General features: G+C 35.5%; 1 protein-coding gene across 1 annotated transcript in view; it reads right to left on the reverse strand.

The window, feature by feature from the left end:
* Positions 1 to 1,319: 1,319 nt before the first annotated feature.
* Positions 1,320 to 19,518, reverse strand: part of LOC126829736 (glutamate receptor 1) — a 52,027-nt gene continuing 33,828 nt past the window's right edge. Inside the window, exons 9-17 of the mRNA XM_050559847.1 lie at positions 18,682 to 18,789; positions 17,752 to 17,961; positions 16,256 to 16,605; positions 14,569 to 14,767; positions 12,950 to 13,197; positions 8,048 to 8,159; positions 6,873 to 7,010; positions 6,160 to 6,267; positions 1,320 to 4,155 (exon numbers count right to left, since the gene is read on the reverse strand). Coding sequence (XP_050415804.1) covers positions 4,087 to 4,155; positions 6,160 to 6,267; positions 6,873 to 7,010; positions 8,048 to 8,159; positions 12,950 to 13,197; positions 14,569 to 14,767; positions 16,256 to 16,605; positions 17,752 to 17,961; positions 18,682 to 18,789 — 1,542 coding nt within the window. The 3' untranslated portion in view covers positions 1,320 to 4,086. The remainder of the gene's footprint in view (positions 4,156 to 6,159; positions 6,268 to 6,872; positions 7,011 to 8,047; positions 8,160 to 12,949; positions 13,198 to 14,568; positions 14,768 to 16,255; positions 16,606 to 17,751; positions 17,962 to 18,681; positions 18,790 to 19,518) is intronic.

Genomic DNA, 19,518 nt, shown 5'->3' on the forward strand with positions numbered 1-19,518 from the left:
TCGCAGAGCCGCGCTGGCTCAATGAGTATGGCGCTGGTTAGCTGACCAAGAGGTCACGGGTTCGTTCCCGGTGTTGACCGAGAAAGTTCCTCGGGATTTTCCGGTGTGGTTTGCTCTTGTAAATGGTGCAGGACGAAGGGCCTAACAAAAATAAAATGTAAACTGCGGCAAACAATGGGACAATGACTATTATTAAGGATGAGGTAAATTTGAAGAGTTCAGTTGTTTTCCTACTATTTCTAATTTTGAAAGAAAAACTGTAAATAATAAATAAATAAATAAATACAACATACGGCAATTATAAAGAAAAGGTGTGTACATTTTCTTTGAGACGTATATCTAATGATTGTTTTTATAAATTCAGTCTTTATTATTATAAATATATTAGTTTTCGTTTGAAGAAAATGAAACTGGCAGAAACTTAACAACAAAAATAAAGCATTGCGAGGAATGTGTAACTTTTTTTCTGTTGTTCTTATTATTTCATCAGCGTAGATTTATTTAAAGACACTATGGCTATCGCCACTGATCAGCAATGTTTCTTTTTTTTTTTCGTTTGAGTACGCATACAAAGTATGCAACAATTCAGACAAACCTGCCCATTCATATTTAAGTCAGAAGAAAACCTCAGAGACTAAATTATCTTGAAATATAATTTTGGTCGAAAACCTTTAAATAATGATTATTATTATTTCATCAGCGTAGATTTATTAACATACATAATTAATGAATTAAGTGGATAGAAGAAGACATGTCTTTAAATGGCATTTTAAAAAGACGTATTATCAGCACATAACATTTCTTCGTTTCGTTGTGAATTTTCCGGCAGTTCTAATTTTTCCAGCAGAATAAAATATGTGGGAAATAAAGGAATCCCAATCATCAATTCGCATTAGCCATATCTTTTGGGGAGAATCACATACACCGGTGGGAAAGCGTATGATTGACTTCCAAAGCCTTAAACTTTCGAGTTCTCGTGTTCCTGCCGCCGTCAGAAGCCTGTGTGATGAAACAAATTATTAGTATTCGCTGGGATCATTTCCGCATTGAATACAAAATCTCATGGGTAACATACGGTTGCAATTTCATCAATTAATGTGAGGGTTGGGTAGTGTAATGGAAGTGACAATGAAAGGATGCATCATTTAACCCCCTCTCCTCAGGACGAATTCAAAGGATTAACTAACAGTTATAAGAGAAATACTTCCATAAAACTTACCGCATTCCTTTATATTTGGGTCTACATGGTTGTACATTGTTAAATCGTTGAAGAAACGTCGAGAATTACAACAAATTTTAATTTAAAACTTTATTATTAACGCCATATTTTTTTAAAACCATCATATTTACAAAACTATAATTTTACTGGGTGTGATTTGATGTGCCATTAAAGTTTAAATTCAATAGCTCTAACCCATTATTATAGCTTATCCCTGTGAACTTTGGTTAACGGTGGTCTTCTGCAGAGATGTTTAAATATGAACAATGTTTAAATAAAAGAAATATTTAGTCACTCGAGGCTGTAGTTTAACGGCTAAGGAGTAGTCCAGAAAGCAAACACATCCACAATAACGGATTTTTTGTGTCAGGCCACGGAAAGATTATTAGTCTTCAAATGATGATTTGCCTGAATAATCAAACACGTCACTTTGATTCTAACAGCGGCGACCCTCCTCCTCTTCATCGAATTCAAACTTTCAAAGTTTATTTTACGTGCACGTCAATGTGTACACGGATGAACCTCGGTTTGCCTCCCCATGCGAACGATCACCAACCCCTGTCAAAAATAAAATCTCCAAGTCTACGTCGAGGTGCGAATCAGTGAATTTTCCAGACAACTGGTTAGCTAATCACTAGTTATGCCTAAACGGTGATTACTTAAAGGGACTATCCCGATTTGAATAGAGTCTCAAAAATAAAAGTCCGGGTACGTATGAAAATTTAGCGCCAAAATGTAGAGGAACGGTCTACTTACCCTGTCTCAAAATTTCAGCTCAAAACATTAGTCGTTTGGACGTGAACTACAATATTGCTTATCTTTTAAGATTTCGGGTCATTTTTTTCGTTGGGTGACCTGATAATCGATTCCCGTTACTTTAGACCAGTGCTTCTCAACCTTTATGATACAATTCCCCACGCGAGAAATATTTTCTCCGCTATTCACCCCTGGCACTATAAAACTTCAAATTACTAAAAACTAAAAACTGAAACATGCTCATTAGGTATCGTTTCAAACACATATTTAATGAACGGATGCCATGGATTTACACATTAAAAGCACAATGGAGATGTCATGACCCTTGTTTACTGAGCACCTTGTGCTTGGTGTTTTTGAACAAGGGTCTTAACATCCGGAACTAACTTTGTTAACTTCAATTGAATATTTTCGAACTTTCACCTTCGCTTTCGTAGCCATGATGTTAATTCACTAGGACACTAGCATTGGTGTGTGATACTACAGGTAATAATGCACAATCGCACAATACAGTGCTTATTGTCACATTGACACGGAGAAACTGAGAATTGAACAACCAGTACTAAGGACAGGTTATTGAAATTAAATTTGGAACCCCTATTCAGCTCGTGCAGAGTTAGGGTGTAAAAAGAAACCAAGCGATCGACGATCTATCCTACCTAGCTGCCTATAATCTATTTCACATTGAGATAAGACTAGGTTATCTAGATAACAAACCTTAATCTCTCAACCCTCCGTGTTTCGAGATAAGAGATGAGGCCATTGCCTTCAACGTAGCACATGCGGGAGCGATTCGCACCCGAAATTTTAAAACAAGATTGACAATAATTTTAATTAAAACAACGATTGATTATTGTTATTTATAATATTTCTACCACACCCAACTACAATTAAGCATATAATCCTACCTGAAACGGGTACAAATCGTCGTTTTTAAAATCGAGGCGTTAAGCCGTTACTAAGGCCGCCATCTTTTTAAACGATACGCTGTCATCATGAAGGCGGGGCTAAATATAAGGCTTTTATAACAGCCAATCAAAAGGGCAATCTAAAGCACAGTAACTATGAATGGATTTCGATGTCGGTGAAATGTCAGACAAAAACAACGCTTCATTAATTTAAACGCGAATATTTGGAGTTAGACGACAGTTGTGCCACTACATTGGCCTCTGTAAGTTTAATTAATCATAATAGCATAAACTTATCTTATTTTAAAGATGTTACATGCATTAATAAAGAAATTGAGTTTGCCACTTGGAACTAAAGGCATCCAATCGTAGCTAAAAACAAACACATCAGTATATCTCAACGTTTTTAGCTACGTTCTCGTAGCTATAGGTTACCCACTTCCCGGACAATCAACAGTACAGCGAGATATGATAAGCGCCATTATACTCAGCGTTGAAATTAATTATGCTAGTGCTAGTCAGTCATTTAGTTTCCGACCAATGACTACGCAGGTTTGTGGTCGGTAACATTTTGACTGATGGCTCCCGGTCAGGAGTCTGAAAACTCAATTCATGCAAATTCCCCCCTAATCACAAAATTCACCCCTTTGTGTATAATTCACCCCCCAATTACCCCTTTTTCCAAATTTCACCCCCGAGCACATGGACCCCGGTTGAGAAGCACTGCTTTAGACGTATATACAGTGAATGACCAATGGAATGTACTTGATAATGAAAGGAAAATTTCACCTACACATTATTTTATCCAGATACCGTACAAAAAAGCTTAGGAGACCGATCTCCATTTCGAGAAGAAGACTTACGGGTTTAAGTTGTTTGAAAACGTATCACGTATATTGAGTTAGTTGCTCGGACCTAAGGTAAAGGGTTTTAAGGGATTTTAACACAAAATTAAGCAGTTTTTTTCTCCAAAATATTATCGGGATTGGCCCTTTAATAACAGGAAAAAGTATCGTGTATTATTCTCTTTATAGTCAACTGAGACCTATGCGTGCCACGGACTTCGACTAAGGCCAATAATGTACTGGGTTAAATAGAATTTTATATAATAATTGGCTAGGGCTATTGATGTTATAATTTAAATTGAATGCTATGATATGTAACGATAATTGGTGTGCAAATGAACTGTATAAGATTATTATATCATAATGTACTCTGTTCTTCAATATTCTCATCAAATGTAATTAAACGCCCTTCTGTTGGAAAATTTACCTGCAAAAAAGAAAAATCAATATATTATGCGTTATATGTATAGAAAATCAAATGTCACCTAATTCATTGAGTTACTTCCCTTCAAGTAAATAATTCGTACATTGCTCTCTTGTGCAGGGGGTGGGGGGAGCGCACGTGCGTTGTATCATAAGGTCTGTCATGTAGTCAAGTGGTCAAGGAGTAGGTCACCTGACTAACCTCGTGCGTTTTCTCCGATATCCTCCCACCACCAAAGCCCATTAGGCTATATTAGGCTATCCTGTAACTACAAGCTAGTTTTCTTGTAAATAGCTTGTAATTACAAGATACGGAGAACCTTATTAGGGTCAATCACATGAAAAAAAAGTGTTCTAACTAGTTTATTTCAAGTTCGCCCTTGGCTCCTTTAAACATACATTATGCACGAGCTAATTCTGCCTATAGCAGGTCTTTCTTTGGACCTTAAATGTTATATTAACTATTAATTAGACATTAATTAACATAACAAGACAATAATCAACCCCGATTTTTGACATATTTGAATTATATCCGTTGATGATTAACCGTAAAAACGCTTTTTGTTTTCGTTCGTTTTGACTTTGCACAGTTTTTAAATTTCTGTTTAAATGTAAAAAAATTGCTAAACTCGACAACTTCTGCAGACAATAAAAACTGTGCCAAGTCAAATCAAACGAAAACAAAAACAGACAAAAATCAAAATTTAAAGACGTTTTCCGAAAAATATAGCGTTCTGTGGCTTTAAGGGGAGCATTAAAGGAGCTAAATCGCTAACATTTCGGACCTAGAAATTAAGCCAAATGGATCGCAACGCATATAATAATGTAATCTGATTGTATATGAACTGATTTACATTCAATTGTTTCCGTTTTGACTATAATTTCAATTCAGTTATGTCCAGCGAAATACGGCATGAGTCTCAACCGAATAGAAATTTCTAGCGCCTGGTTATTCCAGTCTATTGCGCATGCTCTCCAGATAAGTTATGGCGTCGCCGTTTGGCATGAGTTGTGGAATACGTCTAGCCTCGTTCTTTCTGGTCACTTGTTATAAATGACGCCGAAACGCACTATGGTACACGATTCGTGTACCAATGGTAAAATGTTTATTTTGTCTTAAATATTGGATATCAGAAGCCCACCCTTTCCCGGTAAGATAGCAACATCAATGTTGATTTGAATTGACAAAAAATTCGTGTTTTCAACGTGTACGACTTTGGGCGATATTGAGTTAGAGACTTAGCATTTAGCTACTTTAATATTGATGAATCATGATATTAATAAATGATATCAATGCGTGTATGAAGTTGGTGGGAGTATGAAGTTAATGAGAGAATGACCTGTATGATTTTAATCGAGGCATGAAAATAACGAATGATATTTATGAAAGCATGACATGAAATTTGCCGATTCTGTAATATAAAATACAGTATGGCGTTGGCCTAGCTATTCGATAAATCGGTGTATGGCGGCCTTAAAATAAGTTACTCATGGTCTTCTCCGTATCTTGTAATAACAAGATAGGCTGTCTTAGGCTAAGATAATCAGATTTTTTTTTTATTTGATTGACCCTAATGGTCTTCCGGAGAAATGACCTAATTTGTGTCGAGTGGACGCTAAGCCTCCCCCTCTCTCTCTCGCTCTCTCTCTCTCTCTCTCTTGTTTATATATGTACGGTTGGTGTGTTATGGTTACTATAAGTCATGCATAATCTGTGGTAGCCTGCAGTCCGAATTCAAAGGTCAAGTGGACGAATTCCGTCAAATCGTGCAAATGGCACGTCTTTTATGAGATAATTCCCAAAATTTCAGTGCAGAAAACCCCCCAGCACAACCATTTTTAATTATTTCTTTAAGAATGTAGGATTCGATTTCGTCTTTAACGTTTACAGCCATGTTTGTGCATATTTCACTCTGATGCATTTCGTGGTTATACAGAATTTTAACACCAGTTATGTTTGAGCTGAAAATCTATAAATCGGTTGTAAAGGTTAAAACATTTCACATACTCCTCCATTTCCACTACCTTGACCATTCACTGGATCTATATTCACAATTTCTCTGGATTGATGTCTCCGATTAGATTTTTCTGATATATTTAATGTCCCATTTTTAAGCTAAAATATAAAACCAATACGTATTGCATATATTAATACTATTTATATTTAAACCATTTATCGTATTTTTAAATATTTTTAATTAAAAAATATTGATAGCAAACATTCTTTTTTTGTTTACAAATGATGTATTTTACAGATTTAAGAGAAAAATTGTAAAAAAAATTGGAGGAATGGGGGCGATCTTCAAATGACATGAAATTTCGTTCATTACTATTTAAATTTTTGAACTTTTGATTTTAAACTTAGTTTTCTAATTTTAAAAAATCATTTCCTATTTGAAGTTCAAAATAATAATAATTTCAACTTAATCTTTAAAATGAAATAGGAAATTAGAAAATAATACAAATTAGAATACACAATCGTGTACTAGTTATAAAATGTTTATTGTGTCCTAAATATTGGGTATTCGTTTCTCATATTTTCACGGCAAGATAACAACATCAGTAAGGATAGAAATGGACCAATATTGAATTCTAATTTGGATTTTTAATGTCAAACATTATGGGAAATATTGAGTTAGGGGTTTAGCAGCAGTCCACGCTATCTGGAGGATATAATTGGTGGAAGACGATTACATTACAAGCTAATATATGTATGCATACCTGTAATTTTTTACCTCTAAATTTTCTTTTAAAAATGAAATCTATAAAGGCTGTCAACATAGCTAACACTAGTCCACCAATTAAAATATGAAAAATCCCAGACACATTACTTAAAGTAAGGGCACTAGTTGATGTATCCTGAAAAAATATATAGAATTTAAACTGTCAAAAACATATTAAGTACGGTGCCTGTTTTTACTCAAATTACAAGCGACAATCTAAAAATTATCTGAAAACTTCCAGAGACGACAGCTTGCTATATAATAGTAGGTTATTCTACAAGAGAAACATGATTTTTCAGTGTCAAGTATTGTTTATCAAATTGGAAATAACGAAAAAGCTTGTCTGTACACCCCACAATTAAATAAAGATCTGCTATTGGTTCTACATAATAATTATGAGTTGGGTTTGGCAATTTTTTTTTTTGGCGGGGGGAGTCTAGTTTTATTTCATTCTATGCTCTTCGTTGTTCCAACAGTTATTCTAATCTTTTAATTTTCACGCCTTTTACCGTAACGCCATTTTATATGTATTTGGTTTAAACATATTATATTACAGATATATGTCTTATTATAGTAAGGGGGGTTGGATGGCCGAATGGTTAGCACGTGCGTGCTGTATCATAAGGCCTGTCATTGAGTCAACTGGCGTGGTTTCGAATCCCCGGTTGTACGTGACAAGGATTAGGGTCGCCTATCCAACCTCGTGGGTTTTCTCCGGGTCCTCCGGTTTCCTCCCACTGCTAAAGACCCCTACGCGCAAGCGAATTATTGAAATAAAATTGAACCATTTGTTAGTCCCGAAATGACCTAGTTTGTGTCGAGTGGACGTTAAACCCCATTTCTCTCTCTCTCTCTCTCTCTCTCTCTCTTATTATAGTAATAGACGGAGTCGTGCCCAAGGTAGACCAGCCTCTGCTTGGTCTTCCAAAGACCTGAAACCACTTCGTCATGGGAATATTATTTGTCTTTTGTGTATTTAACCATACTTTGAGTGATAATTCATTATTGAACAGTGCTATCAGGGAATTAATTTTTTTTCACATTTTGACTTGCATGCTTAAACCACATTTTACCAACAAATACAAAGTAAAATAAAGGACTTTGCAATTAAAACATACATCTCTAAGAAATCGATATTTTATTTGCCGACTTGAAAATCAATTTAAATCTTACCTTACCGCCTCCATCTGGCCCACACTCTCCCTTATCATACCACCATTTCTGTTCTAGTTTATGAAGTTCACCAACTTCTCTTAATTCTAACACAGCAATATTTATAGGGTCTCTGCAGTATAGAAATCGTTATCATGACATGTGTACATTTCCCTGGGGGCGGGGGATGTCCCCCGTTTCAGCTATCTCGACCATAAATATTCCACTTTAATTCAATTTTCTCCTCTTGGCATAGTACTGATAAGACGTCCATTAAACAATTTACTATTTAAATGTGACAGTAATTGTTATTTACATCCTAATTCACAATGAAACAACATGAGATATTAGGCCCGTGCATATGCATTACCTACATTTTGAACTAAAAGGGTAAGACCTTGTCCATTTGCAATTTGTGTGCACATTCGTGTACTCTTCCATTGATAGGGTTTAACGCCGAACTCATAAAGTAATTTATATATAACAGATTTAAATAGAGTACTTAATTTTCTTGACAAGGTAATAACCATTATCTAATGACTCATATTTCCATTTTAAAAAATAGATCCGTTAGGCCAGAAGCTGACATCGAATATCTAACCACCGTTGCTCCATCAAAAAGCAATTTGATATTTTAGTGAAAAAATGTGTTAATTATAGCATTCTCATTCCAAAAATCGAAGTTCTAAAAGAAATAGCCCGTAGTTCTGATAAAATCCGCTTTTAAATTTCGCGCTCCATATCTTCGCCCAATCAAACAAAATGGAGTGTTTTGAGAGGTTCCTTGTTGACTAAAATGGCCAGGTGATATGATTCGACCAATGAGGCGCTTCATAATATAAACATGGCAGCCGCCGTGTATATTATTCGTATGTAATAAATTAGCCTCTATCATCCAGAAAAATATTCTACGAATATTAGTCTGGATGCGTTGTCAACATTTGAAAATAATAGGTCATTGGCTAGATTATCCGGTCTTTTACATTATCATAAACAAAGTCTAAGGAGGATAACAAGGCCTAAAACAAGATGTTGACGCCCATGAAATTGATTTAAGAATGTCATTTTAGAAAATCCATTTGATTGCATTTCCAGTTCAATACCCAACACTTTTATTTTTTTTATTGTAAAATTTCTCTCTTCGTGGGACTTATTGTGGGAAGGGGCGCAACTCTTACTATAATCAACTGGATAATCAACTACATAAAAAAACAAACTACCGGTTACGCATGGGCAATGAAACTTTTCGTCAAATATTGATAACGGTGCCAGACCCCCGTACGTTGAAGACTAGGAGGTTCTGGGTGACCGAGACTAGTAATCAATTAAGTGGAAGGTTAAGGCTTGAATACATTCAGATAGGACAAATTTAGGACCATTGCTGAAGAGTGGCTGAAAAAAGTCGGAAATGAAAAAGGTTAGGGCTATGATTACAGATGATGGCGAATCTACGACCATATTATAAGTTCCATGTACCGGTACGGCGAATTTGAAAATAATATCAGGTATAAAGTGTTTCACCAAATTTACTAATAGAAAAGATACAAAAATAGGTTTGATTTGTATTGGATCAGTATTTCATTAAATGATTACAGTTGGAAGACTAGAAGCGATTTGCCAAGGTAAGTAGTTAGTTGAAAAATAATGTTTAGACAGTTTGTTAATAATTAAATCTACATTTGTTCATTATTATTGTCTTTTGATAAATGAGTTTCTATGTGCAAACTCATAGTACACATTTGATATTTCGAGGGAATTAGATATCTATAAAAGGAAGCGATTAACATTGCACAGCTAACCATAGAATGTAAATAAACTTGTGTTTTTCCTGATATAACCAACCTAGGCCTTGCTTATGGACGATAAATTCCATTTCTTTATTCATTAATACATCCACCTGCATTTATTTCAGAACCATTCCATAATTTAAAAGTGAAAGGTTATATATATTTTACCAACAGAAAATATGACGGATAAATTAACAACCTGATCTACTGATACAAACAATACTGACACATGAATCCAACAAGAACTTTGTATAATTAATGCCAATTCGTTATGGATGCATCCATGGGGAATAAATTCTACTTTAGACTGTGATATTACAGTGACAGTTATGATATTTGTGTTTTAATTTGTGTTTTGTGTACACTAAATATTTGTCTGTATAAATGCTGTCTATTTTTTTTAAGACTTTTATGCTGTTAATAACCGCCCTCTCTTCAACAATGTGGAAAAACAGATTGGACTATTGAAGAATCAACTGAGCTTAACACTCTAGATCTTTGTGGGTTAGTCCCCGAATTGCCAAATAAGCATTCCCCCGACCTATGCGCCTGACCATATTTAGAGTACATTAAGACCTTTTCTTTCTTGGAACCGTGAGGGGTTGGTTGCTGAATTGTTTAACATGTGCACGTTCGATTGAGTCAAGTGGCGTGGTTTTGATTCCAGGCTTGTACGTGACAAGGAGTCAAACCTCAGGTTTCCTCCCACAGCTATATGTTGTCCATTGCCAGGCCCGCTGTCCTACACCACTGACAAGCGGGGAACCATTTCGGAAAATACAGTTGAACTTTCTCGACCAACACCGGGATCGAACAATTAAGGGAGCTCAAGGTTTGTGAGCCACCGTGGACCCCAGTTATGGGGCAATGAAGACAGGTATACACAAGATTATAGCATTCTATGAGGTACTTTTGCTGAACAGCGGCGCTATAGATTAAAATCTTATTTCAAATTCTGTCAAAGGCCCTTCGTCTTGCAGCAGTGAAAACAGGAACCAACGCTGGAAAATCCTACGGTATTTTCTTGGCCAACATTTGGAAGGATCGAACCCAGGACTTCCTGGTCAGTGGGCCACCATGGCTCCTGATTTCTGGACCAACCAGGCTGATGAAAACATACGTATGGAAGCCGATGGTTACTATTTAGCTCCTTCTGGACTTCACATGCTAAGCTGAGAAGCTGCGACAAGTGGCCAGTCTCGTTCAATTGTGGGTTCACTTCCCTATGAGATTCAGCGCAAAGGAAATAAGCAGTACGAAGCCAATAAACTTCTTAATTTCGCCTTGTTCATTTCTGTCCTTTGCGCTGTTAACGCATATCAAAGCAAGTCGAAAGAAATAAATAAGGCGATACAGAGAAGTGAATGATTAATTTTTGCCTTTGTACTGAAACTCAGAGCGAGGCTGCGATATTAGGACCACTTGTCACGGCTTCCTGGCTTTACACTTAGTAATTGTGAAGGCAAGAAGGAGCGAAGGAACACTTGTCCATACATATGCTGTGTAATGTGCTATAAGGAAATTTTGTCTGTACAGCGGTACTATGACCTACTTTTATTATTTTGAATACCAACTGTTTAGGGTTCTTTTATGCGCCACACGAACGGATCTCTTGGTTAGTGATGCACCTTACTGCCTGAGTGGCGGGATGCAGAATTTATTTGTTTTGGGTGGGGTGGGAGATCCCTACGTCAACCCAAGCAACAAAAAAAATCAAATTTACATGTTTCGCAGAAATAGAATAATTAGTGAATTTCGTACGTTTTTTGGTGTAGGGGCGGGGCTAGGGATCATAGGCTACTGCCTGAGTGGCGGGCACAGAATATTTTGTTAGGGTGGGGCACGTCACATCACTCCAAGCAACAAAATATTAAAATTTGCATGTTTCGTTGAAACACGTACAATAATTTGTGAATTTATACTGTTATTGGTGAGGGGATGGGGCTAGGAACCCCACATATGGATCCACCACTGGTCACAAGTAGAAATAACGTGTAGGCCTACGACAGAGTTTACAAAATTGGGTCACAATTTTTACCAGCCAAACCACCAGCATACATATTTTATCATAGTTCTATACATTTAAAAGAGATAAATTGTGACTAGTTTCGTTCATATTTTACTGATTCAACTCACGTTGCGTGGTTCTGTTTATCTTAAAGTGTTTCCATATATAGAAAAAAGTGTCATTGTGTCTGCATGTGTAGTAAATATTAAACCACGTGTTATCGTTTGTTTACATATCAAAATTAGCCAATTAAAGACACGTGTCCAAATATGGTTTAAAGAGTAATCCGCCAAGTGTGAGCGCTAAATAAAAATACTGCGGTGTTAGAACCTTAGAACTATCGATATTTATATCCAGAATACATACCTCTATCAGTTAAAGGAAGGTCTTTTACAGTTCCTGATCCTGGAGCAAAATGTGTTTTTTTCTGATAACATTATTTGGTGTCAGCTACTGGCCTATATTTCGGTTTGAATTCATGCACTTTGGGCTACAACAGGAAAGGGGTAAAAACGGCGGAGCGATCATTTGGTCTTAGATTTCAGAAGCAAAGCTTCCTGGTTGGAAATAATCGTGAGACAATGGGAACTAACATATTCTCGGCCAATGTGAAACCTACACCAAAAACTATTTACATAAACACACACAGAAACACAAATGTAACAATATATTATTTGATTTAAAGCTGTACCCTGCTATTGGTTTACGTGCTTTTATTGCAAAGGTAAAAACACTCGAATGGAAAAAAACCCCGACCGAATCCAGTTACACCTAACGTCGTGGTTAATTAGTGTTCAATTATTTTCGGTAATTTACATATTAAACCAATTTTGACTAGTAATTTTCTTGATTTCATGATGCAAGTTTGATATTCAAGCAATATTGGTATGAAAGCATAATATTCAGTAAGCCCTTCTAAGGACGTTAGCAGTATGATCAATAACACCATCTATAATCGTAGAAAATTGTAAGATATAATCCAATCTTTGTATTGGTGAATCTATGTAAATGATATCAAGTATATACTTTAACATATAATCGATAGTCCTGGAAATACAATATACCCTCACTGTTATTTGTTAGATGATAAATCGTGAAGATGATAAATAAAGCAAGTATTTTCTTTACCTTATATCTGAATTTAATGGAGTAGCAATACCATAGCCTTTAAAATCTAAATTTCTTCCTACTTTCATTGTATCACAGGGTTGTCTTTGATTTTGATATTCATTCATTGCTGATTCTAGTAAAAAGGCATACTTAGCCTTAGATTTACGAACACGCTCAACACCTTCATCAACCGTATCAGCAAATACACTTGGTCTAGCCTCTTTCATAAAAGTCCACATTCTACTATAAACTAACACCTCTGTTTCCTATCATGAAAAAAATATAAGGGAGGTTTAGAAATAGTTTTAAACTAAAAGTATTCATTTTCTAATAACGCGCGGAAAAAGTTGCTCGATTGGTGATTTTTAGCTGACGTTTTTCTCGTATGAAGTGTGCGCATGTGGAGGTTTACGTTCTGGCGCTCAAACACGTGTTATCTTCCAATAAGTCAATTAACCCCTCTTATTTCTGCAAATTCAGCTTGCAAATGGCAGATATTTTGGACAAGGCGGCGACAGAACGTTAACAATGTTCGGCCCCATGCTGTAAAGAAAAAATCCTCACTTATGACGTCATTTACACGGGATTCCCTAAATTTGTCAGCGAGTTTTCTATACACGTGAAGACACAAAAAATCGCGCGCGAAAACGCGTACATGGAAAGCTGGCCTTTAAACTGGTCGTTAGCATGTGAAAACGTAATAAGCTATACTGTGCACAGTAAAGTGTATGATTTTAGACACCTGACAACATACACTGAATAAATGTTTATAACTCGGCCACATTTTTGTGTAATTCAGTTGTACGGCTGCAATAGGCAAAGTTCGTTATACATGATTGTTGACATTTTCTATTCTTACGGGAGTACTCCCAGAGAATTAGTGATTTAATCTATATCAATGATGACCTTCATCTATAGTTTGTGTCTCAAGTCGCTCAGTCGGTTTGTTCGTATCATACAGTATTAGGTTCCTAAATAAACACACTTAAAAATGTATAAAGAAGTTAATATAGTTTGATATCGCTATCGATGGGTTGGTTTGGGGCTATATAACTATATTACTAATTTCTCTGTATTTAAAACAAAATGTCCATATTTGCCCCTTACTATATAAATGTTAATATTCCTACAATTTTTGTGTAAGTGGTATTTGTTTTCTCTTAAAGGGGCTAAGCAATTTCATTTCAACAAATCTGAACCCAAGCAACATATCTACAAAAAAATGATTGGATTTATTGGGTGCTGTGGTCAATAGCAGAAAACACCAAAACCCACCTGTTTAAGGTGCCCTTTCTCAGCCTCTATGGGGCCGATCAAAAACAATAACCAAGCAACACTCCTACCAAACAGGAACGAAATCCATCAAATAGTTTACGGGGCAAATCGAAAATGTGTTAAAAGGTTTGATATTTCACCCGTCCCTATAGTGACGGTCAACTTCATTTAAACATCACACAAACAGACCCTTTAATTTCACTTAAACAATGAATCAAAACAGGGAATTGCAGAATTTAAAAAAAAGATACATTAATAACTAAAATTTGTCGCAGTATTTTACTTCTTAAATCCAGTGAAGTATTCTTTCATTTCGATTGAACAAAACTGGACAACTCAACCATTTAAATACGCATACCAACCTTAAAAAATTCGTACGAGGAACCTTTTGCTAAGGTTCCATATTTAATAGTAGTCTGTCTTTCTAAATCATCTGCTGACCCTATGGGTGTTAGCATTCTTTCTATAGTTAAAAAGGCAGCAAGGTTGGCCGTATAAGATGAGATTATAATTAAAGTAAAAAACCACCAGGCACTTCCCACTATTCTCCCGGACATCGATCTGAAACAAAGTACAATAGATTGTAATATAACAAGCAGGTGGTTCTTAATGTGTATATGTTTCGCTCTCGTCGAACATCCAAATCCGATCGCAAAGAAAAATAAACACGGCTTAGCATTGGGTTGTCAAATCTTTCACGCCTATGTTGGACATTGCCAAACAAAAGAAAAGAAAAACAACAACCAACGACCATTTTATTACTTACTTAGTGAATAATATATAATGTTTTAGTTAATGATGATCGCCATGAGAATATATATATATAAAACAAGACATATTTACTCGTAAATTCACTTTAAAGTTACGTAGTGACGAGATATTGCCTAATTCCTAGTATTTAATCCCAAAGGAATATTACAGAAACAATTTGCATTAACAACCGCCAAATCTTAAAAGAAACAATGGTCTACGAATTTCGGTTGTCGACTAATCAAAATAGTTGATACGCCATCCCTTGATGGTTTTACTTCGTAGTATTATAAAACCTTTAACCGCTATACAACCCTCATGATAGTCCGCCCTTCATAGAACTGGATTCGATTCAAATTCGCCCCCTCTTTATTTTCTTTCGAGTCAAATAAGAAAAGTCTGTTTATAGTGATGACAAATATCAGATTTTAAATGTAGTGATACATTAAAAGCCATGGCCAGGAGCGCTCAACAAGGGTTGTTTTTAGGAGGAGAGTTTGGGGACCCCCTGAGTTTAGTTCAGTTAAGCAAATGGGCTGATTTTGTTGCCGAGTGGGCCGTTTTTTCGAGAAAATGGGCTGGTTTACCGGAATCTCTTACACATTCAAACAAACCAAAATAGGCCTACAGATCAATATTCAATCGAGTCATTTAAACATTAAATTATACTATACTTACTGACATAACTGGGGGTAATAATTGATTTTCTAACGCTGAGTGGGCCGATGTTTTGATGGCGCACTATCCCCACCCCCACCCTACCTAGGAGAATATGGCATTACCGATTGTGAAAAACATTAATGGAATTTTTATGGTAAACAATCGTTCTTATAGGAGGATCACGTGGCTAAGTGGGTAAGACGCTGGCTCGCTAGCCTGGCGGTCGGGTGTTCGATCCCTGCATTAGCCGAGAAAGTTCATCCAGATTTTCCGGCGTGGTTTCCCCTTGTCAGTGATGCAGGACGGAGGGCCTGACAAGGACAGCTGTCTAGTCGTTCGGATGGGACGATAAACCGAGGTTCCGTGTACACATTGGCGTGCAAGTAAAAGATCCCTTGGCAGTTGGAATTCGATATAAGAGTAGGCCGTAGCGCCGCTGCCCGGGGCAAAATTTCCCTCATAGCACACTGTATGGCGTATGCCCGTCTTCATTAGCCCAGGTTAGGAGTAGAACAGTAGGACGTTAAACCTCATTTCATTTCATTTCATTTCAATCGTCCTTAATATGAGAAAACCATGGACTCTTTCCCTGAAAAACTGTGTTCTGTTACGACGAATGTGTTTAGAATTATATATTACCTTGGTGAAATATCCGATCCCTGCTGCATAAGCGCTCCGAGAGCAAACCATAAGGTGTTGCCTAAACCAAATACATTTTTTGTTACTCCTGTATGTTCATCTACCATCCATTCTAGCGGACTAAAACGTCCGACAAGAAATAAAATAAAACCAACAGTAAGAAAACCCAGGATGATACACAACCATACATTATCAGCTAATGGACTCATGAAGGAAAACACACCAGGTTTTTGTTTTACGGGTTTCTTAATCATTATACTAATACCGGTGTTGAGAAATGGTTTCGAAAAGTCCACGACTCTTTCTCGAACCTGAGTTATTGTTAACGGTGCAATAGCTATATCGGCTTCCTGAAATAACAAAAAAAATGTTTTAATACTATGCTTTAGCTAAGTATAACCAAAGTTATTGTTCTCTTGGAATGTGTTTCAGTTGTATATAGATATACATTTGCATATTAATATTTTCATTATTATTTGTGGGCTATCTGGTGCGGTGGACCAACCCCTCTTCTAATGCCAAACACCACGTTTTGGCAGCCATTTTATTTTAGATACGCCAAATACGATACATTTTAAAATATGAAAAAAAATCTGAAAATTGCACTTCCTCATTTCGGATACGCCACTGAAAAATCAATGACTTAATGACTTAAAGGGAGTTAAAAGAATACGCATTTATATACATACTGAACAATGGGAGTTGCTGTGCATGACATAAGAGACCTTATCATTTGATATTTTGATGTTAAGTCTGCAGGTTGGATCGATAGTACTTAGACCGCTAAGACCATCAATTATACAAGCTCACAAATATCCTTCTTATTTTGTATTCAATTGAGTAACAACAAATTGTTGATTATGTAAACACAAACATAGCCAACATTCTGCGAGATTGTTTATCTTCTTAAACCAAGTTTTTGCCTGTCGATAAAACCATAAAAGCACAAGTAGAATCATAGACTTATTGAAGTTCTCATCCCGTTAATAATTTGTGATATGTGTACATGATTGAGTGAACACATTATGGGAGGAATGTTGAATGTCACACTGCAGGGATATTGTGACACATCTTTGGTATAAATTATTCAGTATGCCTGCTTGGTTAACGTATTAGAACTGTGATATCATTAAAAAGTGAAATCCCTTCTCATACTGATCAAATTAAAGAGCTGTTAGGTCTCTTAATAGGTGTTTGTTATTTATTGCAATGGAGACCTGTATTTGGCTAAGTAACTTGTTAGATCTGCTTTTATACGTACGTTTCACTTGTAGCACTGATCAGCCTCTCTATTATTATCGGTCTATTTTGTTTTAAATACCATTTATAAACCAATATGAACTGTGTACATATCAGAACAGGTGCCACTTCTGGACCGAGGTCCAGAACTTTTACCATGGGACAAAAACACTTTGCAACTAGCCAATATCTTCAATAAGCATTCGACCAATACCATAATAATTGAACAATAACTAATGTAATATTATGTGAATTACCTCCCTAACCAGTTCTCCTATCATTCCTGTCCAAGAACCATTTGGTAATCTAACACCATACGAATTATCTTTTACCAATCTTATACAATAATTATATCCTAATAAATCTGCTATCATTCTAGCTAAATCTATGCAAAAACCCTCGAATCTATCATCACCAGTACATGGATTACCATCAACTGGATATTTTTCTACTGTAAATGGGGGTTCCTGAAACGATTGTACAAGTGTATATTTGTTAAGTTAAATTTGCACCGAATATTTATATAAAAGTGTTTAGATAAATTAATTGCAAGTTTGTAATCTAGATCTTTGATTTTGCTGTCTTTGATGTTGCAAAACATAATCATTGCCACTAGTACAAATCATACGAGTATAGTGTAGTTCTGTGGTCTGCATCCTATCTTCATACTATGGTTCAACTACCACTTAAGCCAAACAGACTATTCTAACAATAATTATCTAATGGGGATTGTCTTGTAATTTATAACCCGCTTGAATCAAGAGAATATTATATTAAATATTGCCAATCTGAATCAAAAGCATATCAGTTTAATATTACCATCCTATTTCAACAAAATGCTATTTTAAATATTGCCAACTTAAGAGAAAATCATATCAAATACTACCAACTTGTATCAAGAGAATGTCACATTAGATATAAGTTAATGTTATTTTTAATATTACCAACTTGTTTCAGTGAATGTAATAATAATATCCATCTTTTCTAAACAAAATGCTTCATAACATATTACCAACTTGTTTGAAGGGAATTCTATATATAATATTACGAACTTGTTTTACAAGAACGTTACATATATAACAAATTATATTATATTAAGAATGTGCTATATTATCAATGTGCATCACCACATCACCGACTTGTGCAGATACAGTGGTACCATAGGATTATATTCAAATATTTCTTACCAATATTGTTGTAACTATTCTAGTTCTATTAACAGGTAAGTTTCTCCTTTCATTGCCAGGTTTTGTCATATTGGTCTGAAAATTGTTTTCTAAAGTCCATGTTCCTACCTGCAATTATGTGTATGGTACAGTTTAGAGCTCCAACAGAATCAAGGTTGAATATACCGCACACAATCAAAAGTACTATTTAAAACATGTATATATCAAACATTATCACCCAATAATACATTCTACAGTAGATATCGCTTATGTGATATATTTCATAATCTACTGCGATATCTCCTTAGGAGATATCGCTTTACATGAATTTGATTGGTCAGTTGAAAATGAACTACTTTTTTTTATTTTCAAAGAACAGTTCATTTCTTATTAATAAAAGGTAACTTTTTTTTAATTAAAAATTAACTATTGTATTCAATTGACCTTGATGGAAACACTGGGTCAATATAAAGGACTTTGCAATGGTTGAATTGCTGTCTAGTGAAATCTAGAGCAAAGAATTATATTTATCTATTTGTGCATGTAAGAAGGGATTGGGTGATAAATAAAATCTCCTACTCGTCTTTTTTGATATCAAAAAATATCAACACTCGTTGATAAAGTAAAAAAAAACTCGGCAGAGCCTCGTTTTTTGTTACTTTATCAACTTGTGTTGATATTTTTTGATATCAAAAACGACTGGTAGGAGATTCTCTATTTATTCAAAACGATTAATAAAGCCAACACATTGCTCATGAAGATATATCTTATACACGTATACGTAATTCAAATTAATTTAATTAGTACACATTTAGTACAGTTTATGATATTATTGTGCTTTTAATGAAACATATTTAA

This window comes from Patella vulgata, chromosome 8 (assembly GCF_932274485.2).
Source record: "Patella vulgata chromosome 8, xgPatVulg1.2, whole genome shotgun sequence".
In the NCBI taxonomy this organism is placed as follows: Eukaryota; Metazoa; Mollusca; class Gastropoda; family Patellidae; genus Patella; species Patella vulgata.